General features: G+C 42.0%; 7 protein-coding genes across 7 annotated transcripts; 4 read left to right on the top strand and 3 right to left on the bottom strand.

Annotated features, from left to right (window-relative positions):
* The first annotated feature begins 477 nt into the window (after positions 1 to 477).
* Positions 478 to 3853, top strand: LOC106653528 (dolichyldiphosphatase 1-like). The gene is made up of 5 exons (XM_014373004.2): positions 478 to 1021; positions 2017 to 2117; positions 2192 to 2370; positions 2442 to 2669; positions 2755 to 3853. Exons 1-5 carry the CDS (start codon positions 949 to 951, stop codon positions 2882 to 2884), a joined length of 711 nt encoding a protein of 236 aa, XP_014228490.1. The 5' UTR covers positions 478 to 948; the 3' UTR covers positions 2885 to 3853.
* On the bottom strand, positions 3845 to 7479 carry LOC106653527. The gene is made up of 3 exons (XM_014373003.2): positions 6749 to 7479; positions 6192 to 6666; positions 3845 to 6124 (listed from the first exon to the last, which is right to left on the bottom strand). The coding sequence occupies exons 1-3, from the start codon at positions 6767 to 6769 to the stop codon at positions 5067 to 5069; spliced, it is 1554 nt and encodes a 517-aa protein (XP_014228489.1). The 5' UTR covers positions 6770 to 7479; the 3' UTR covers positions 3845 to 5066.
* An 840-nt stretch (positions 7480 to 8319) lies between these two features.
* LOC106653446 (60S ribosomal protein L9-like) lies at positions 8320 to 10039 on the bottom strand. The gene is made up of 4 exons (XM_014372887.1): positions 9980 to 10039; positions 9426 to 9573; positions 8627 to 8954; positions 8320 to 8512 (listed from the first exon to the last, which is right to left on the bottom strand). Exons 2-4 carry the CDS (start codon positions 9561 to 9563, stop codon positions 8406 to 8408), a joined length of 573 nt encoding a protein of 190 aa, XP_014228373.1. The 5' UTR covers positions 9564 to 9573; positions 9980 to 10039; the 3' UTR covers positions 8320 to 8405.
* A 707-nt stretch (positions 10040 to 10746) lies between these two features.
* On the top strand, positions 10747 to 11401 carry LOC106653472 (dolichol-phosphate mannose synthase subunit 2). Its single transcript, XM_014372926.2, has 2 exons — positions 10747 to 10891; positions 11015 to 11401. Exon 2 carries the CDS (start codon positions 11138 to 11140, stop codon positions 11381 to 11383), a length of 246 nt encoding a protein of 81 aa, XP_014228412.1. The 5' UTR covers positions 10747 to 10891; positions 11015 to 11137; the 3' UTR covers positions 11384 to 11401.
* Positions 11402 to 11519: 118 nt separating this feature from the next.
* LOC106653371 (nicotinamide riboside kinase 1) lies at positions 11520 to 12211 on the top strand. The gene has a single exon (XM_014372770.2). The coding sequence runs from the start codon at positions 11529 to 11531 to the stop codon at positions 12189 to 12191; it is 663 nt and encodes a 220-aa protein (XP_014228256.1). The 5' UTR covers positions 11520 to 11528; the 3' UTR covers positions 12192 to 12211.
* LOC106653445 (COP9 signalosome complex subunit 3) lies at positions 12205 to 14582 on the bottom strand. The gene is made up of 5 exons (XM_014372886.2): positions 14248 to 14582; positions 13818 to 14078; positions 13293 to 13737; positions 12942 to 13212; positions 12205 to 12866 (listed from the first exon to the last, which is right to left on the bottom strand). Exons 1-5 carry the CDS (start codon positions 14300 to 14302, stop codon positions 12567 to 12569), a joined length of 1332 nt encoding a protein of 443 aa, XP_014228372.1. The 5' UTR covers positions 14303 to 14582; the 3' UTR covers positions 12205 to 12566.
* Positions 14583 to 15303: 721 nt separating this feature from the next.
* LOC106653372 (IQ and AAA domain-containing protein 1) lies at positions 15304 to 22391 on the top strand. Its single transcript, XM_014372772.2, has 7 exons — positions 15304 to 15873; positions 15943 to 17089; positions 17703 to 17947; positions 19031 to 19411; positions 19521 to 19638; positions 19721 to 19918; positions 22368 to 22391. Exons 1-6 carry the CDS (start codon positions 15304 to 15306, stop codon positions 19831 to 19833), a joined length of 2574 nt encoding a protein of 857 aa, XP_014228258.1. The 3' UTR covers positions 19834 to 19918; positions 22368 to 22391.
* The last annotated feature ends 5 nt before the right edge of the window (positions 22392 to 22396 follow it).

Raw genomic sequence — 22396 nt, 5'->3', positions numbered from 1 at the left:
ACGCGTATGTGTGTATAACGCGCGGTGCACCGCCGCCGCCGCCAACGCCGTGATTATATGCAAGCGAGCATACAGCGCGCTGCGAGTTTACGAGAGTGCAGAGAACAGCACATTGAAATATGCATTCGTATATAAAAGAAGCCCCCCCTCCCCCGCCCCCCACCGACGCCGCAGGGGGATATAAGTATTATATACACGCGTGCAGAAAAACGACGATGTATTATAATGAAAACGTCGTGGTTATTCGAGCTTCGTGTATGCCAAGAAGCTCGGATAGCCGTTTCCTTGCCCTAGCGAAAATTGAGACGTACGCCAATGATAAATGCGAATCTCCCCCCTGCGTATAATATCGCATCCCGCGCTAATTGTCCAGGGTAAAGATTATATTGCGATCCGTATAGACGCGCGCAGCTCTCACATATACCTATATGTACATTGTATACATATATCGCATCGTTTTTGCTGGGGCTCGATTCTGCACGCGCCTCCACCACCACCGCCGCGGCCGTGTCAGCCGCTGCCGAGCCGAGCTGCCAAATAGTCCGCCAGGCCAGGCAGCACTGGCAGGCTTGCACAGGCTGCTGCTGTGCTGATCGTCGCGCGGTGCTGTGTGCACGGACACAACGACAGACAGACAAGACAGACAGGCCGCCCCCGCGCGCGATACTGTCGTTTTGTTGTTGTTGTTATTTATTATTGTTTGTTTGTTGTTGTTGTTGTTGTTTTTTATTTATTTATTATTAATTTGTACGGGGCAACGGATCTGTGATTTTTTTTTGTTTACGCGGCGCAGCAGCAGCGGTGGGCAGAGCAAGCGACACACGCGAGGATCTATCATCGCCGTCGTCAGCAGTATTACTTTACGCATATAAGGAAAATATACACAACACACGGACACGTAGAGTTCGTGTCCATCGTCGTCTTCGCGTATACATCATCGTGGTCGTCATGTCGTCGAGCTTCAGTCACGACCCCGAGGCGTGGGTGCCGCTCTCGCTCACCCTCGTCGAGTATCCAAAAGGTAAAGACCAAAAAGAAAAAAAAAACAACGTTGCCCAAAAAAGTGTCCGTCTGTCTGTGCGTGCTGCCGCTAGCCTAGCACACACAGTACACACTGCACATGCTTTGTTTTTGTTTTCCTCCTTAATACGCGTTTCTTCCGTAATTTCTTTTCCCACTACTTTTTTCGACGGCGTGAACGAGCGACTGCCGCGGAGTAGTCGTTACCGAGTTTTCAATGGATTTCTCTCTCTCTCTTCGTGGGTCTAATTTTATCTTCCGTTTCCCGTTTTTTTTTTCTGGACACGTTGTCGTCGTCTTAGACGAGTCGCATACACGTAGGCAAAAGGCGTTGCGGGGGGCTCTGAAACAACAAGGCCATGGAACACATCTGTTCCTTGAATGATGATCGATGATACTCGATTCCCGAATGAAATGCACGTGTGGCGGTGTACTAGCCGCCTTTCTAATTTTTTTTTTTTTTTCGTCAACTTGTAACCTGCAGCTTTTCTTCCCGTCGAGTTTTATCCATCTTTTTGATCCATTATATAATTTTCACCATGGTGCATTTATTTGATAATTTTTGGGTAAGGTTCGGGCACTGGGCCGTGAACGAGAACAGAGTCGCTGCATCGATGGTCTTGCTGTTTCTGTATAGCCATATTATATTTTGTAACGTTTTTGGAATATTTGTTGCATGGTACATTTTTTTGACACTTTTTGGGTAAAGTTCGGGCATTGGGCCGTGAACGATAACAGAATCGTTGCATCGATGGTCTTGCTGTTTCTGTATATGCATGTTATATTTTGTAACTTTTTTGCAGCATTTGTTGTGTGGGTATGATTTATAATTTTCTTTATATTTATATTTATATTTATGATTTATAATCATCTTTATAATTTTCTTACTTGTTTTTTTTTTCTCCAACGAATGAATATTCAATGGTTCATTTTCATAAAAATAAATCCTAAGTAAATTGCAATAAATCCATATTAATGAATTTACTATTTTTTCAGGCAATTTACTAGGCTTAATACTGGCTATCATTAGTCTTACTCCATTTGCCGTTATAGCTGGTTTTTTAACATTGATGATTTTTAGGAGAGATTTACACACTGTAAGTATAAAATTTAAAAGACAATCATTCAAAGTAAATGATTGTTTCTCTTATGAATGTTATTTCTGTTTAAGATTGCATTTTTTGGAGGCGTAACTGCCAATGAGATTATTAACTTTTTACTCAAGCACACAATTCAAGAAGCTCGACCTATGAGAAGAGATGGCCTGTACTCTGAATATGGAATGCCATCAACTCATGCACAATTCATGTGGTTTTTTGCCACTTACATGACTCTGTTTATGATATTCAGGTAAATAGAAGATGCCTTCACTATTTTCACTGCTTTTAGGAGTGACTATATGAAAATTGTACTTATTGCAGATCTCACCAAAACAATAATATTTCGTTGTCGGAGAGATTTTGGCGATTACTTACCATGGGAATATGTATTGGTTTTGCCATATTAGTGACCTACAGTAGAATTTATCTGCAATACCATTCTACTTCTCAAGTATTATGGGGGACTGTTATAGGAAGTGTTTTAGGTATTATTTGGTTCGTAATTGTTCATCTAGTTCTAACTCCATTCTTCCCAGTGATTGTATCATGGTATGCCATCATTCTTGTAATTTATGCTTTTTTAAACATAATTAATACCATTATTAATTGAAATTTTGTTAAATTTAATTTTTAGGAAAATATCAGAGTATTTACTACTTCGAGATACTACTCTTATACCAAATATTTTTTGGTTTGAGTATACAAATGTACGTACAGAAGCTAGAGCTCGTGGAAGGAAATTAGTGTCCATGAAGTCACAGTAATTGACTGATATACAACATGTGTTCATCCTAAAAAAGTTTTACACATTTTAGCCATGTTGACTGATTTACAAAAATATTTTCAAATAATAATACGAGATAATTTGAAGAATTTACCAATCTTGAAATTTGGTTTTTAAAGGAAAATATCATATAGAGGAGAGTATAAAATAGCATGAACAAATAACTTATAATTGCATCATTATAATCATTGTGAAAACGAAAAAGTATTGTAATATATAATTGAATTTCAAAATACAGGGTCACAACGTGGTGTAGAAAAATACTTAGCATAATTGTTTTCCAAAAAGTAACGTTTTTTAGAATTTCCAAGCAATTATTATTATTCAATTGTAGCATTGCTGAAAAAGTAAAACTTAGAATGGTCCTGGAGTCCACAGAAGATCGAAACTGAAGTTTGGAAAAGATAGATCCAACACACTTTGATCCATCTTTTCCAAACGTCCCTTCTGTGGGCTCCAAGACTAGAATTAACGGATGGGTATCGTATTAGTTTCAAATGGCCTAAACAGTTACTTATTTATATACATGTTTTTACATAAATCATCAAAATATATATACAGGAATACATAAGTAGATCTTGTTTCCATCAGAATTGTATCTTAGAGTGATAATGAAGTTTTTTAATAGATGGTATTGGCAATAGATTTCGAATTTTGATAATAAAAGATTCAATGGATAATAAATTTAAGAAAATAAGCATGTGTGATTGCACTAGAATAAAAGTTTCAATGTGAGAATGATGTGTAAATACACGTAATTTTTCCCTCATAAGTTTTCGAATACTTTACACTTTAATTCAAGGTGTGATTTGTAAAAACTTGTACGTAGCATTAGAAAAATTTTAGAGTGAATTTTTTATTGTTTTGTACAAAAAAATATAAATTTTTATTGTAAGGATTTATTGTTTACAATGATATTACTGAATAAAGAAACCAGTTATTAATGAAACTTAGAAATTTATTGATATATCAAACAATGATTTGACATAGATATGTACAAATAGTGTTAGATGCGCTTTGGCATTGAAACTAACGTAATTACTTTTTTACATTTTTACACAAACACGTATAAATAACAAAAATACAAATAAATTTTTTCATTTTAACAATGAGCTCTATGCATTTTACTTAATTATTTTCTACAATATATTCAGATTTCCTAAAATCGGTTGTCAAAACTAATAAAATTGTAACTTATAAGGTATCTGATTTAAATAATAGCTAACAGTGCAAACGATTAATAAATCAATGATGCTTAAATTCGAGTTATCTGTTTAAGCAGCTATAAAATGCAAAATGTGTAATTTCTTGTTGAATTATTTTTGCTTTTCGCTTTATTTCAAGGTAAACTCTAGGTAACTTATATCTATTTGGTAAATTAAAAAAAAAATCACACTTGAATTAACCAAACTAAAGCTATATGTAATAGAATTATTTACACGACTTGATTTAACTACATACCTTAACTTTTATATTAAACTATATAAATCTATATACATCAATTTGGTTGTACAAATTGCGCTCGAATTTTCATCTTAGCACTTATAGTCTCATTAGAAACGTGCGTCCGCGTACACAGATTTGCGCATTTTTCCTTGCTGTTTTCTTTTTACTTATCTCATCGCAAAGTCGAGTGTGAAAAAAATTCGTTGTCGTCATTCTCGACGCTTTTTGATGATCATTGCGCAACACGTTCACGAATTTATATATGTGTGCGCGCGGATCGGAGCTGCTAAGAAAATCTCTGTGAATCATATCAAAGCTGAAATCGTTGCGATAGAATTATATATATACAACTCCCCCTCGGGCCGAAAAAAAATTGTAATGGTTGTCTAAAGCGCGAGGCCGAAGAACGGCGCGAGCCGTGTAACAAGAAAAAGCTTCGCAAGCTCCGTATTTTGAAAATTTAACGATCGAAACGAGTTAAACAAAATATTTTTCTCTGCGTCTTCCTCTCTTTTTTTTTTTTTTGTTCGAGCGAAAAACGAAACACGAGCTTAATTTTGTTTTGTGATTTTCGACGAAAATGACACGAAGCAAAATCGATTCCGTAACGTTGCCATTCTCTCGACAAACAAAAAAAAAGCAGGAAAAACAAACGAGTTTCACCAATCATAGGAGTAATTGGAACAAACAAAAAAAGATCTCGTCAAAAGGGGCATCTAACGTCCTCTGAGACGATCGACCGACGAGACGAGACCCGCCGATCTGTGATCCACGAAGATATTGTCGTTGATCTTCTCGTTCTCGTCGAGCCTCTTGACTCTCATCTGGATTTTCACCATGTCGTGATTATCACCGGCGCCGCACGGACAATCGTCGGTTGGCGGCGCCTCGGTCACATGGTCTTTTCGCAGCAGCTTCTTGCAGTCGACCGTGAACTCCTTGACCTCTCGCTCGTATCTGCCCATGGGCACGAAGAACTTGACTTTGCGACGACACTCGTACGAGGAGGACGTCTGCACGGCGATCCCGTAAGCAGCAGGCGACGACGACTCGTCGGCGGCGAGGCCGTCGTCGAGCTCGCGGGTCCAACCCAGTCTCTCGCAGCTGAGCCTGAGCTGCATCCGCTTCAAATGGATCTTGATGACGAACAGCTGATCGTGACAGCTCAGGCAGATCGTGTAGATGCAGCCCCTGGTCTCGTGACTGATCTTGGCCCGGAACTGGCCTATCTCCAGGGCGAACGCGCGGCCCTCCAGCACCCTGAGCTTGTGATGCTCGTCCAGATGCTCGGCGATCTCGCGGGTCGTGCCGAGCCAGCCGCACTTGACGGTGGTGCGTCCCACCGGGCACTCGATCTGGCCGTAGCGGCAGGTGGCCTCGTGGCCGCGGCGAGTCTCGCCCGTGCAGTCGCGCGCGCAGCCCTGCCTCGCGTTCCGGCAGGGCAGCACGAGGCGATCGACGAAACGCTCGAGGGCCCGATTGGGCTCGAGGGGCCGAGCCGAGCGACAGAAGGCGCAGTGCTTGAGGCGGCCCGCGCAACCCTGACAGACGGCGTTGGCGCAAACGGGACAGCAGCGGATTTGGCCGCCCTGGAGGCACTCGAGACAGACGGCGCACTCGACGAGCTGGGCCAGGCCGCGACAGTTCGAGCAGGCGCAGATATTACGTCGCGCGCTGGTGGTGGTTGTGGTGGTAGTGGTAGAGGACGGCGACGTGGATACGTTGGTCGTCAACGACGTCGATGCTTTGGCTGCTAGCCCTTGCTCCTCCGATGCTGCGAATTAAACACGATACAGTAAAGACACGTACACGTTGGATTCGAAGAAATCGACACCGCATACCTTCGTTCTTTTGACAATCGTCGACGTCGAGCAAGGAGTCGTCGTTCACGTTCGTAATGGATAACGCTGCGTTATCGTCGTCGTTTCCGTTGTCGTCGTTGCTGCTGCTGCTGCTGCTGCTGCTGGTGTTGCTGCTGCGACGACTGCAATGATGACAGTCCGGATCGGCCGGATTCGGTCGAGTCCCGTGAAAACTCTTGCTCCTCGTCGTTGCTGCTGCTGTTACAGCCGTGGCGGCAACGGAATTGGCTCTCGCTGCCACTGTGGCCGCGGCGGCGGCTACAGCCGCATCGCGAGCACCGGCCGCTGTCCTCGTCGCGGCTGCGGTCGCGGTCACCGTCGCGGATTTCTCGATTCTCCTCCTGGTCGGCTGCTGCTGCTGCTGCATTGGTGGTGCTGCGGCTGCGGCCACAGGCTGTGCAGGCCTGATCTTGTTGACGTCGTTTCGTTCCTTTCTCGATGAGAATTTTCTGCGCTGTTTTATTAGAAAATGTCTCGAGTTATTATTATTAATTAATTAAATTCCGACGACGAGGTAAATGATATATGATACTTGCCAAACTTTTCAAAACAAACATGATGATGGGTAGTAAGTTCGCCGTGTAATAGCTGTATACGATCCTCGCCCGGGATTACTGTTCGAATGAAACAGTTGTATCAATTTGTACGGACGGAAAGTCCAAATTTCTCTTTCTCTCTCTCTGGTTCGCTTCTTTATCATCTAAATATGTTCGTCATTCTTATCCTGCTACATACACACATCTCTCGCGAGTCTCGAGATGTCAATGGCAATCGCGTATCCATACGATATCTCCTCGTAAGTACGTCTGCACATGATAATCAGATATGCGTTACAAGAGTGTATTTCAAGCTCTTTTGCCTCGTTGATTTATTATTATTTATTATTATTATTTTCTTTCACACACACACATACACACACAATATTTATTAATAATAAACCACTGCACACACGGAGAAATATATTTTCCGAATGGTCCTTCGGAATTATTTCTCGCGGGATATGAAAAAATAAATATAGCACCTGCACTCGCGAGTGCGCGATACCAAAATAAACGAATATTACGTTCGAATTGTCAGTTTATTTAACCGCTGCCTAATTTTTATTGTTTTTTTATTCCGAATCATCGAATATCGTTGATAACCGATCGATTTTCAAGCACCGACGGAACGATAAAGTACGCGAATCAGGGGGACGCGAGCTCGCGACGACGTGCTGTGTTGCGAGCGACGCGAATCTCTCGAGAAAACTGGCGGCAGACAGGCGATTTCGCGTTGTGTGTCGTGTGTGTATATATATCGGCGCACACATGTTTATACACATATAACGTCGTTGCGGTGTCGTTGCGAGAATCCAAGATCTCTCCGAAATGTAATGATTTCGGCGTTGTGTTGTCGATTCTGCGGATCGAGGCATGAGTAGCGATGACCCGCGAGTTTTGCATGCGCCACGATGATGCGAACGAAATTACGCCGAAAATCTAACACACGAACTCACAAGCACACATAGACACTCGGCGCGAAGAGTCGTTCGAAAATTTTTGAAATAACGGAGATACTTTATGCGAAACGATTCTTCATTTTTTGCGCACTAGGTCGCAGCGAGCGATAACGAGTTCTGCGTTGATTTCCGCACATCTGGGGTGACAGTCATTTCGAAAAGCGGTCACTGTGTTGGAACGTGCTTGACGATTTTTCAAAACGCGACACGCTTTTCAGCGATTCTACAGTCAGAAAGCAATTAAAATTAAACGAGCTTTTGGAATGTCGATCTGATTTACGATTATAAGATCTCACGAGTATAGCTCGATTTGGTATATTATTTTCATAAGGAAGGCTTTGATTCAAGAATCACACGCAACAGTAGCTATTAATTTGAATGATTATGGAGCATCAAGTATACCATCAAATTAAAAAAAGTGAGTACTCAGCATCGAGTAATTGATTCATCAATAACTAATTTTTACTTTTAGTTTATAAAGAAAAATATGATAAACAAATTCAATGACTTATTGATCCATCATTTTAGCATCCGGTTTTTTCAATGTTAAAAATTATTTTCAAGTATATTGTCCATTGTAAATAAGGGTAAAAGTTTGATTAAAAAAAATAGATTTTCAGTGCAAATGTTTTTGTATTTACACTTATATTTAAGATTTTATATTTATATTTGTTTTATAAACAATTCGATCTAGCTTATTCCTCATCTTGAACAACAGTGGTCTTTTCTGACACATAGAGACCATCCAAGAACTTTCTGATGTCCTTATTTTTGACAGATGTAGATTGCTGGATGAGAGCGGCTGAAAAAAAAATTCAAGAATGAAACACATGACCATTACCAAAATAAAGTATATAAAAAAATAAAGTAGAATCTCTTTACACATAAAAGTTTCAACTTGTGATGAATAACTTACCAGATCTAGAAACATCTTCCAAAGAGTTTCCTTCCAAGATCAGCTCGTCTTTTTGAGCTTTGGAGTTGGTGACTGTAACACCTGGAGCCATCTCGACTCTGCGGATGAATTTCTCACCCAAGAAATTTCTGATTTCAATGGTGGAGCCCTCGTTAGTGCATACGCAGTTGATGGGGAAATGGGCATATACGGATCTCATTTTGTATTGATATCCTTTAGTGACTCCTTTGAGCATGTTCTCAATGTGAGAGCATACTGTCCTTACTGCAGCCAATTCCTTTTTGGTTCCAAACCACTTCTCTACCCTCAATAATCTTGGGTTGACCATCTGAAATACCAAAAATCAATGTAAAATGGATGCCAATAACATATTAAAGTGTTTGAATGAACTGGTTGTATCAGAAACGAATTAATCATTTATAATTAAATGAAGGGGAATCCACAATATCATCATAGAATAAACAATGAGATCTGAATAAAATATGAATTAAGGGTTCAAATAATTTTATATATCTATTTATAGTATTGAGCTGAAAAAGTGAACAATTTTTTTTTAGACAACAGATATAACAGCCTTTTTCAATACCCTTTTAGAAAGTACTTTGTCCTGTGAGATATTTACAAAGACTTAAATATACTGGTATCAGTCTAAAGATCTTCAGCGATAAGCATAGAAAAAGGCTCTTATGCCTGTTTTCTAAAAAAAATGTTATTCAAATTTCAGCTTAATAATATGAATAAAAATATAAAATTATTCAAGCCTTCTTAAGCCCTTAATAAGAAATTAATTTGTACTCACTCTGATGTCAAGAGCGAGATGTTTGAAACAGCGTTTCAATACACCCCTTGGTCCCTTTACGGTGACAGTCCTGGATTTGACTGAGACAGTCAAACCCTGAGGGATTTTCACTGTTTGATAAGTGTTTATCGTCTTCATCTTGCAATTACTGTGAAAATAAAAATTGTTCAATAAATAAGAGGATATTTCAGTGTTAAATATGCAACAATCATCAAATGCAACACAAGTGTTACTAAAATATGCTGGTCAAGTAAACAAAATAGGCATGTACAATATGAATACAATGATTATCAAAAATTGATCAAGTTGTAACAAAGTTGCTTCCAGCTATGAATAATTCTTCTAGCATCAGAAAACCTTAAAATTATACGAAGATATTTGCAATGGAGGTTAGGACGCTCGTAAATAGCACGTGTTAATAAGTAAATTGTCACTATTTTCAACATGTGAAGCGAAAAATCATCTTCGGTGCGAATAATGAAACATGCAAGTTTGCTTAGAACTATTTTTACATACATTAATTGTTTAAAAACTATGCAAAACTTGTACCATACCTGTGCAACACTCAGAACGGCCAGCTAAAAAAGACCGAGAAAGCCTAGAAGCGGCATAAGCATGAATTATACGCGTGGTAGAAACTGAACGGCGGCGCACTCCAAAAACTGTGGGTGCACCCAAAGAGAGTGGCAAATTTAAATTTGTACATACAGAAATGAATTTCTTTAATTGTCTACTTTTGTTTTATACATTTTATTTTCGACAATCTCAAAAAAATAATAACTCGCTCGATACTCTTCCAAACACTATCATACTGTTCAGCAACCCTAGAATTTAAATTATTATTTTTTTGGGTTTGCAGACTTAATATAAGAGTGACAATAAAATTTTTATCCTAATAAATTCTGAAGAAAATTTTACAATAGATATTGAAAATTTCTTTTTTGATATAAAATGGAATTTCGCATTCAGATGACATGAATTAAAAAATAACTCGCAAAGTGTTAAATAATAATTTTATTTAATGTTGTTATTTAAAAAAATTGTCAATAAAAAGTCATATGCTTTCGTGCTTAATTATACCAGTAAATGTATAATCGATGTTAATAATTTTTATTTATTATATAGAAGAGTTGACGTGAAAAGCCAATACAAGTGTTTAACCAGTAATACACGTTGTGTTAATAGTATTATAAAACTTAATTGTCATCACTTCTATTTAACGATGAAGATCGAAATCCAAATGAAAGTTTAAAAAATTACGCGAGTTTAGCGCATTCAGCCGCTGTCGGCTGTGCTGCAATAGAAACACACGTAAATGGTCGATACACATGCACAGCTTATTTACGCTGCGTGTTGCATTGCAGGAGTTACATTGAAAACTTGGCATTTGCTGCGATTGGAAGGTAGAAAAAATAATAGAAGGTCGTCGGATGAGCTTATCAATTTGAAAAGCAACGAAAGGAGCGGTAAGTGTGTACCGTAAGGCATGAGTGACAATTTTTTACGAGTCAATTGTTCACTTTGTTGACATTGCAGCTAGCAGAAGTTTAATGCGTAAAACTGTTATTTTTTTCTTTTATCTTTTACAGGTTTAAATTGAAGAATGTGAAGTATGATAATACATCGTACAAAGTGTCGGCTGATTGCATTAATGACGTGTACAAGCAGATAGTAATTAAAACTTCACCGTTGCACCGCATCATTGAAGTATAATGTTAAGCGACAGAGAAAAAGGAAAAGTCATATTAATATCTGCAAGTGTCATTTTTCTGTACTATACGCTATGGGTTATTGGTTATCCCTTTTTCGAAGATGACAGATTGAAAGCAATGTTTATGTCGCACAGTATTGCCTTGTTTGTACCAGCTATAAGTGGGCTCATTTTCATAGGAGGTTTAACTATTTTCACAATTTATCATATAAGGCTTCACTTGAACAATAAGGCAAAGAATAGATAAGAAAGGAATCATTTCCTGTGTTCAAAAAGTACAAATAATTAGTTTTTTTATGTACCATCAATTGCCATAAAATGTTGAATAAGACTCATAATTGTACAATATCAAGTGATTATATAACTATTAAGATAACAACTTACATGCTCACATGAGTTGGAAAATAATCTTAGTTACCTATAAACTGCGTAAGCAAGCTCTGCATTGGTTGTGCTGTAGTAATAATAGTGCACTCAAAATGAAGTATCTTGTAATTGGAATATCAGGACCAACTTGTAGCGGAAAGACAAGTGTTTCAAAAAAAGTACATGAACACTTTAAAGATTCAGTATTAATAAATCAGGATTCGTATTTTTTACCAGAAGATGATAAGCGGCATACCCTTGTATCAGAATTGAATCACTTCAATTGGGAAATAATGTCAAGTATGGATATGCCGCAGATGTATGAAGATGTGAAACAAACAATCAACTCATTTAATCAAGAAAATGGCGTGGATAGGAAAATTTTAATTTTAGAAGGATTTTTATTATACAACTATAAACCAATTGCTGATTTGTGTGATAAAAAGTATTTTTTGCATATAAGTAAAGAAGTTTGCTGGAATAGAAGAAAAAATCGTGTTTACAACCCTCCAGATGTTCCTGGATATTTTGATAAAGTTGTGTGGCCTGAATATTTGAAACATAGGTTGGAAATAATGAATAATGAAAAGTTAGAAAGTGAAATACAGTTTCTTGATGGAACAGAGAGTATAGATGAATTAAGTAAAATAATTATTAAAGATGTTACCACATTGTTTTATAAACAATAAAATAAACCAAATATTAAATTTATTTTTTGTTGTTTTATTTTAATAAATACAAAAAAGCCGTCAGTTTGCTGACAACCTGTGACCAAGACGATTGAGAATCGAAAAAACTATTAATTTTAAAACTATAAATTTTTTATTTTTAAAGTTAGTTTGGCAAAGTTTTCGACCATTTGCTTTAGTGCAAAAGTTCAACATCTTAAAATGATGTAAGCACATCTTCTCCGTTTAAATTCCAAACATTCGTAATTTGATATCACATGTTTAAAATTTTTTATATAAATTTGCTTTTAACAACTAATTGAAATATTTAATTTCAGTTGTCAGTTCAATCTTTTTAAATTATCATCTGGATATCTAGTTCAAAATATGCTTGTTTTACATTGTATAAGTATTCTGTTTTCCTTGAACTTGAGTTGTGGTTGCATTTTGAGCAGGTGAATTAGCAAGAGCTTGTTCTTCTTGTTCATTTCCTCCACAAACTTTGCGGATGTAAATAGGAGCAGTTATAACTTCTTCTTCCATTTTTAGAACTTTCTTACCAAGTTCTACACATTCTTCCATTTCCTTTTCAAGTTTTGCAAGCATTCTTGGAGAGTTATATTTTTCAGGATCATCAAGAAAAACAACCATTCCATCTGTTTGGTTTATTACAGCAAAAATTTCAGCATCTTCAATCTAAAATAAATTAATATCAGTATCAAGTATTGAAGAATAATTTTTTAATATCTCTTTAAAAATATTCATATTTACCATATTCAGTATATATTTTTCTGCTTCAGCTATGTTTGATAATTTTACTCTGGCAGCTACATCAGTTAAACTTAAAGTAAGAAATGTGTTTGTGAGCCTTTGGATATTTTTTTTGTACAAAGAATTGAGAACTTGATTGGCTAATCCAAGATTTTTATCTCTAATGAGTGATTCTTCGTATTTTCGTATGACTCTTTTCATTTCATCACAATTATTTGTACAATAAACATTTGATAATTCAACATATGGCGCACATAATCTTTTAACATGTCTGAAAAATTTGCAAAACAAAATTTGATGAATATGCACGTATATCAAGGTTTTTTTCTATAGAATACTATAAGATATTACCTTTTAACTAAATTACAAGTGTAGTTGGGGAGAAACTGTACTTTTCCAATTAAAATTGGAGACACTAGCATGAACTTTTTATAGGCTTCAACCATTATATGACTGATAGCCTGTGCTGGCGTCATTGTACAAACTTCAAAGCAGTACAGAGCTTTTTCATACTTTTTCAACGCTGTGTAGATCATGCCACCATAATAAAAGTAAAGTAAAAATTGCTTTGCATCCTCTCCAGTGTCAATCTGACTTATGTCTTTCTCTAGGTATTTCAGAGCTGGCTTCAAGCACTTGGATGCCAGACAGAGCTTGCAAAGATCAGCATGTACAGCAGTCAAATGTGTGTCCTTAGACTGAAGTTTTTTGATGGCTCTCATCATGAGTTTGATTCCAGTAATGGGTATTCCAAAGTCGATGAGCTGGTTCGTTATTAGGTGACACAAATCGGCAACTAGTCAAAACATGGGTGAAAAATTTTTAACTCAACTATCACGTAGCCCGCAGAATCTAAAATCAGTACCATCGACTTACACGTTTCCCAGGCGAACGAAATTTGTTCTTTGTTACAACAGTGGATGAACTCTTGGAGCTGCGGTAACAACAGTTTGAACTGCTCAAGCGTACTGTTGTTGCTGTTGGCGAAAAGGTTCATCTTGACGTACATGACGGCTAGCATCCCAATAGTGTGGTGGCTTAGGTCCAGCGTCTCCAGCACATTATCCAGATGCTGGTGATTCCGCGTCAGTATCTCGATGTGTTTCGGCAGCAGCGTGACCAGCTCCTTAAAGTCACCTGCGTAATAACGAACACACGCATTAAGTCAAAAAACATCAAAAAACAATCAAAACAAACCGCCCGTTTGTAGGTTATGACGATGCTGGGTTAAGGGGAAGATTGCTTCGAGGGATTTTTGATAAATAAATAGGATAGATATTAGAGGCGTGTGCATCATTATTCTCACCCGCGGAACTGAGACTCCTCGTGCTCATGACAATCTGCTCGAGGCTGCTCGACATGATGATCGATTGGGATTTATTCACTGTTCTGTTTTCAGCGATACTTCTTCTCGTTCAAAAGGCCGAGACTCGAGCGGGTGTACGCACGCACAAGCCAGCACAACACGGTGCCTCGTATATTCTTTATAAACGTTGAGTGAAAAACACAAGCACCGTCTTGGGTATAAGCGTCAACTCGTATAAACTTATTCAACAGGACCACAATTTGCACGTAAGGGGCAACGATGATCAGCGTGTACATACAGCAGCGGCGACGAGAGACGATTTCGATATTGCAGAAGTGTTGTGGTATATTTGCGCAGCGGCCGGCGGGGGCGCCAAACGTCAACTTCTTATTATTATTGTGTTGGGCGCTGCAGTGGCGATAACATACCGGCTTTTTGCCGCATATACACCTATGCATATATAGGCAATATCATCCACTCGTGTAACGAATTTTTCGCGCGTTCGATTCCGTCCCTCCGATTTCGAACGAAATTCGATATGGCAGTTTGTTGAGACAACGCGAACACGAAGCAACCAGTATTATCACGTTTATAATAAACAAATATCGCGCGTGCCGAGTATAAGAAGATTATCGACCAAACCTTATCCCTTCTTTCTCCTCCTCCTCTGTATACGTAATACCGCATGCGGAAACTGCATCGTTGCTATATACCCACCTCTCTCTATGGGGGTGTGTGGGTGGCCGGCCGGCCACTGCTGCTGCGGTGTTTTGCGCCAAAACAAAAGAAGGAAAAGAAAAAACTTGGCACACGCGATATGCACCCGCAGCAGTACAGTGGCCCAGTAGATGTACACCCGCGAGCGCGTGTGGATGATCGTACGTTGCGTAAAGTTAGTGAGTGAAAGTTATATTAAAAAAAAATAATGTCGATCAACAAATCGTTCAAGCAGGACATCCTCATCCTGGCCGTGTTTCTGCTTCTCTTTCTCGTCCTGCTCTTCGTTCTCGAGTACGTTTACGTGCGATCTTAAAACGATCGATATAATAATAATCAATGGCCAACAGTCTGTGCGACGAGCTCTGGGCCAAGTGCCAGGATCAGCTGGAGCTCCTCGTGCAGGATGACACCGACTGGACCCAACGATCTCGGAGCAGCACCGAAGGTGGCGGCGGTGGCGCAGGCAAGAGGGAACGCGCCTCGGAGGTCCGTGGCCGTCTGGCCGGCCTCTACGCGCGCTACGTCGACTGCGCCAATCGGCTCGAGGACTGCCACGATCAGTGCCTGCAGCCCCAGAAGCGCGAGCTGCTGCGACGCCTGCTGGACGGCTGTTTGGGCCGCGTGATCGAGTTGAAGCACGAGCTCGTCGAGGTGGAGCTGAGCGAGCACGCCTGGGCTCGAGATCAGGCGCTGCTGTCAGGGCGTCTGGAGGAGGAGGACCCGACGACGAGGCTGACCCCGGAACAGGTCGAGAGCCGGATACCGAGGTATTTTAGGCGCGAGAGAGCCCGTGAGATCGCCGAGAGGAGGCAGCTGATCGAGAGGACGCTGAGGGCGCTGGGCCATCTCGAGGACAGGACGGAGAAAAGGATCATGACCGAGCGAGCGGCCGTTAGGCTCATTCAGGTAAGTTTATAAATGGTTGCTTTCAAAAACTATTTATTATTACTCAAGCGAGAACATTATTTTTTATAGGCACACGAGCGCGCGCGACAAGGCCGAGTCCGCTTCCAATTCATGAAGGAGATCCTGGACATGAAGGAGCGCTCGAGCATACGCGCGGCCGAGGCCAAGGACGCGCGCGACCCCCTCGTCGCCGAGAGATCGGCCCTGCTGATACAGCGGGTCTGGCGAGGCTGGCGCGCCCGTGCCCGAGTCCGACAGCGCAAACTCGACGAGATGTCGCTGATCGGCATGCTGCCGCCGGCCCAGCAGCTCACCGAGACGGCCAGGAAGCTGGAGAGGATCACGCGCGATCGGTACGAGCTGCAGGACTCGTATCAGGCCGAGTACGAGCAGCTGAGGGTGGAGGTGAAGCGGAGGATCAAGGCGGAGAGGAGCGCCATTATGGAGGAGCGGATGAGGGCGGAGATCAGGGCGTGGATCGGCGCGCATTACAGGCAGACCGGGAAGATACCGGACATACCGTCGGCCGAGAACGGCGGCTCGAGGCTGATATTCAGCCGGCAGGACACCGAGAGCTCGCTCAGCAAGTCCACCGGGGTGTCGTCGTCCAAGGACGGAGGCGGGGCCGGTGGCTCCAAGAAGTCACGAAAATCGGCGGGCAAAGCCGGCGGCAACGCCGACGCCGATCAGCAGCAGGCGCAGGCCGAGTCCGAGGCCGAGTCGGAGATGGGCTACTTCCGACCTCAACCCTCCAATCATCTGGCCGAGTTGGCCCGTGCCTCGCAGGAGTACCGCGAGATCTGGCGCGGCAAGGACGAGTCCGCCAACACCGCGCAGTCGGCCTACCTGGACATGATCGCTGCGGCGGCGGAGCGCGAGGTCGAGCGCGAGGTGCGCCTCGAGGTGGATCAGGCGCTGCGCGCCGACGTCGAGGCCCTCCAAGCGGCCCTGGATCGCGACCGAGGCTACAAGGGTAAACGGGGTGCGGCTGCAAAGAAGTCGCAGAAGCGCGCGCGACGCAGCGGCAAGAAGAACAAGCGCAAGAAGGAGAAGGACCTGACGCCCGATCGGACGACCGAGTCGCTGCTCGAGGAGCTGCTGGAGCAGGGCATCGTCAGGACGTATCCCGAGATCGAGCTCGACAGCTATCAGGGCCAGTGCTCCTACGGCGAGTTTCATCTGGGCCAGAGGGGCAAGGATCCGCTCCCAGCCATAGGTACTATATGAGCGTCGGGTTTTTTTTTCTTCGCTCTTCACGATTGGTTGAGATGTGAAAAAAATACCCTGATTCGTCATTTTTTATTAAGAAACGCATGACACGTTGATATGAATTTTTATTTTGAAAACGAATGCTTCAAATATGTCAAGTTTAATGCACTTTTGCTAGCTCGTCTTTAAATTTATAATAATATTTTTTATCTTTCTTATGATTAAAATCTTTGATAAGGATTAACTTTGTGAAAATTTTATTTTTTGTAGAATCAAACGAAGCTCGACGAACGTTTACTGAAAATGAGTACAATTTTTCAAACCATTGTTAGACTTTACGGAAATCGGGACTATCATTGCAAAAAACCCATCTTTATTCAGCGAAAATTGTCACGTACCATCGTGTCGAAGTTTCTGTTTCGATATTCTTCCAAAGAAAGTGGGCCATCCGCCACATTTTATACTTCCGTGCGAAATTCGAATTACCCACATACTCGTCGTAAAAACACGTCATTCCAAGGGATTTTTTTTTTCCAATAAAACTTCGACCATTACACACATTCTCCTCTACGAACGAATGAAAAAACAAACAATTAACATTCTTTCTTAATTACACACAGGTGACATCAGACAGCTGATAAGGGAGTACTGCATCCTGCCGCTGGGCAGCGAGTTGGTGCGCGAGACCACGCCGCTGGTGCGCTCGGTGCTGCTCGCCGGGCCGCGTGGCAGCGGCAAGCGCATGCTGGTCAACGCCGTGTGCCACGAGCTCGGCGCCACCCTCTTCGACCTGACCCCGGCCAATCTGGCCGGCAAGTATCCCGGCAAGTCGGGCTTAGTCATGCTGCTACATCTTATCTCCAAGGTTTGCGTACACGCGTTACTTACTTTTTTTTTTCACGTTACGGCACATTGTTTTCTTTAATGGGAGCGCTATACGGCTCGCGTATACGGAGAAGAGGCGAAATTCTTTTTTTTTATTGCGTACGACGGATTTCCAGTTATTATTTTCAAACATTGCGATAATGCGTACGCGGCGCAGGTATATGGTATTGATATAAGTATGCGAAACGAGTCATCTTCGCGTTTCTTTTTTTTTGATATTTTCCCCGACGCGCCCAAAGAACGTTATATAGATAATACAACGAGGTATGTCGAAACCTTGACCGCGCAGATATCCGCGTACCTCGTGAAGAAAGAAAAACAATACGACGATTGTAGAGCGACAACGCCTCGGCGTTTTTTTTTTTTCGCGATTATAAATATAAAGTCCTACGTCCCGTAAGCCGTTATCGTCAGTCGTTCGCTCGTCGCGAGTCTCAACGTACCTATATATATAATACCACTGTGCGTGTGTGTGCACCATATAAATCACTCGTCCAAGATGTTCGTCAAGAGCAGCGTCAGCCTCGTTGCCCTTGTGCTGCTGTTGGTTTGCTGCGTCGGTTTCGGCGCCGCCAAGCCCTTCGGCTTCCTCTTCGGCTCGGCCCAGAGATATCCCGTCAACTACTATCCGATCAATCAGCCGGGCTACGGGCCGTACGGGCCCTACGGATCCCAGATCGGTGGCATCAGGCCCGGCTACGGCGGCGGCACTCCCTTCTACTCGCCCTACGGTGGCGGCCAACTCCCCTACGGAGCTTACGGCATGAACGGATATTACGGATAGGGATATAGTGCGCGACGAAAATAAATAATTATTATTTAATTATTGTTAATTATTGCGTGCTACGAATTTATGTGCAATTGACGCATTGTAAAAGTATTACTTGGATTCGATATGGAATCAATTTGTACAGTTATATAACTTGCCTCTATAAATAAATTATAATTTTATACATTAAAAAATTTTGTTGTTTATTCGCTACACACACTTTTGTCACACACACGATTCATCACGTTGTGGAGATAATTAAAAAATTTGTCAAAATGAAATAATCCTCCGCAGGTCTCGAGGCTGCTGCAACCATCCGTGATATTCATGGAGGGCGCGGAGAAGCCGTTCGTCAAGAAGGTCCCGAAGACCGATCGCACCGACCCCAAGCGGCTCAAGAAGGACCTGGCCAAGCTCGTCAAGGGCATCGGCCCGGAGGACCGTGTGATCGTGATCGGCACGTCGCGCTCGCCCTGGGAGGCCGATCAGAAGCTCATGTATCAGGCCTACGACAAGGTGATCTACGTGCCGAGGCCCGATTACGGCTCGATGTCGCGCGTCTGGAAGGGTCTGCTCTACAGGTACTCGGGGCTGAGTCGCGAGTTCGACACGTCGGCCATGGCCCGACTGTGCGACGGCTTCACCATCGGCACCGTGGTCGAGGCCATTAACGAGGTTGGTTATCGGATATTGATGATACGAGAGATATAATGCGATACGATACGCGACGATGAAGAATCGAATCGATTGTTAAACGATCCGTTTTACGTGTATCATCATCAAGGTAATGACGACTAAACGGATGGTACAATTGAAAGTGCGACCGCTGACGCACATCGAGCTGATCAACGCGCTCAGCACGAGGGAGCCGGTCTACAAGGAGGAAGAGGACACTTTCCTTAGTGAGTTTTTTTTTTTTGTTCACTCATTCGTATACATGAAGGGTATAGAAAAAACTGAATTCGTTGATTTTTTTTCTATCAGACTGGTACTCGAAGACGCCCACCTGTCGAAAAAAGCAGAGGTCGATCGAGCTGGAGCTGGCCAGAGAGGAGGAAGCCAACGAGAAGCGAAAGAAGAAGGGCAGCAAAAAGTAAAGAGCGAAAGAACGGATACAGAAAAATGATGTGTGCTGACTCCAGTGGCACATGCCCCGTACGTGACACACGAAACGAGGAAAATGTGGGTATCGATCGTAATGCAACGACGCGATCGACGATTTATCTAATAATTTAAACGCTGACACTATGTATGCATTTATTTTGCGCGCGAAATAGATCCGCAGAATCTGCATTAAATGTATATTATGTGGCGTACGTTATGCAACGCGGACGGACGGACGTTTGGCGCTGTACACACGATATACACACATAATGACGCGCGATGATCGGACGTCGTACGTATGTACAATTTGCATCGGCCGGCGGATTCGATAACGATCTCGTTTCCGCGACCTTCCGCGATCGCCGTTGCATGCGCACTGTGCACTCTAATACACGGAGTCGAAGTTAGGGAGAAAGTCAGGAATTGATTTTTCGAAGAGAGACAAAGTTCGAGGTTGGAAAAGAGAGTAGTAGTTCACACAGATTTAAATTACGATGGGGATCAGATTTTAAAGCGCGTCGGTTATTGTAAAGTCAGGTGATCCGCGAGAGAGAGAGAGAAAATCTCGAAAATCGACGATGAGTATGGGAAAAGCATGAAGAGAGCATCGCCGAGCTATGTAGCACTTTCGACCGTACGACTCCGACTGATCTCACTTTTTTCTTTTTCACCTCACGAATTTTGGATTCTCCGCAGCGCTCTATTCCACATACCTGCCTTCAGAGAAAATGTCTATTACGTGCACACGAGTCAAAAAAAAAAAAACCATTAAAGTCATCCGTACGAGTGTGTTAGCCAGCATATATTGCGCGGTTACGTTATGTTTACACGTCGAGCGAGAGCCTATCCTATCCATCAATCGACTCGCGAGCTTTTTCAATGTTTAGATAAGGTTGTGCAACGTTTGAAGAACGAAGAAGAAGAAAAAAATGGTCTCGCGCGCGCGCGGATCGCGCCATGTATCGCAGTATAGAGTTCAAATACGCACTCACAATCTTCTTGAGTTGAAAAAAAAAAAAAAAAAAAATGGATATAAATGTTCCGTGGCGATGATATTGTAAATGCTTTGCTTGGCACTTTTCTCTCTCTGTCTTTAACTTTTACTATCGTTATTATCATCATTATTACGTCGCAGAAATCGATGATTAAAAAGTAACGTTTCACGGTCAAAAAGAAAAAAAAACTCGTAGCATTTCGGCGATACGATCGTTACTCTTTTTTTTTTTATCTACGATTCGGCTTCTTTTTTTTTTTGGCTCCGAGGTCGTCGAACTCTAAAATTCGCCGACTCCGTGTATACATACAAAATATAACACTATGTAAACTACCTGCTCGCGCAGCGCAACGCGCCAATTATTGGCCACCGACGACACGTTCGATAAAAGTTCGCGCTCAAAGATCATCGTCATCCGGGTTCGATTTAATAGCGCGACTGCCGATAATGTGTAATATAATATAATATTCGCACGCGACGAGCACGTGGTGGACACCCATCTCGCTTTCGCTCGAGCACACGGACGCCGATTGTATGTATCGATGATTCAATGTATCGGAAGACTCGCTCGGCGTGGAAAAAAGGCTCTCGCGGTATCGATCGGACGATGATCCCGTTTTGTAACAACGTCCCGCGCACTTGAACTTCAAATATTCCAAATTTCTTCGGTAAATAGGCTCCTCCTCCGTACGATCGTACGATCGGTTAATTATATATATATGTAGCGCGCGGATGCTGCGTAACCGAAATCTGGATTATTTGGGTCAGTATGTAAGGCAGGCCCCGGTTAAAACAAGTAGCTTCTTTTTACCTTTTTTTTTTCTCTACTTTTGAAAATCAAACATCTCTCGCTCGAATTTTTCTCGACTCCGTTACAGCTATACCTGTATCGAGGATATGTAACGTCTCGATAACAGCGTCGCGCGTAGCGTTTTAATCGATGTGCGAGATTTTCGACATCGTTAGACGCAGGTGCCGTTGACGTTAGAAAATCGTACGACGCCTACGCACCGCGCGATAAAAGCCGCGATAACAAAACATTACATACACATAGGCAGCGGTAATAGGTGCGCTGTGTGTGTGTGTTGTGTGACAAAAAATAATAATGATATACGAGTATACACGATCGAGCGCCGACTTGCGGCCATGCAAACACCTGCATCGTGTATATATGTGACTTAATGCCGAAGAGCGACGAAAGCTCGCAAGTCGTAGCGAGAGTCGAGTGCAAATTTAAAGCTGTGATTCGCACCGGCGCCCATGACAACCCCGCAAACGCTTTCTGTCGGAGCTTGTCATCGATTTGGTAGCGCAATCGTGTAGGTCAATGGGGTTTTCGTCGTTTAAATTACGATCGATATATAGGTGTACACAGTACACACCCGGCATCCTAGCTAGCTCAGCCGGCCTTTTTTCCTCGTAGTTCTTAATTAATTGTATAACGTAGCTACATCTAGCTAGCTCTCGCTTTCTGCATCGCGTCCAACGTAATGTCATACGAGTAAAAGTATTATTTTATAACGTGTATTACAGGCAACGAGAAGAAAACAGCCGGCCTTCAA

Source organism: Trichogramma pretiosum, unplaced genomic scaffold (genome assembly GCF_000599845.2).
Source record: "Trichogramma pretiosum strain Unisexual culture from Peru unplaced genomic scaffold, Tpre_2.0 scaffold35, whole genome shotgun sequence".
NCBI classification, from domain to species: domain Eukaryota; kingdom Metazoa; phylum Arthropoda; class Insecta; order Hymenoptera; family Trichogrammatidae; genus Trichogramma; species Trichogramma pretiosum.
The sequence above is the reverse complement of the archived record's forward strand: the minus strand, read 5'-3'. Positions and strand labels throughout refer to the sequence as shown.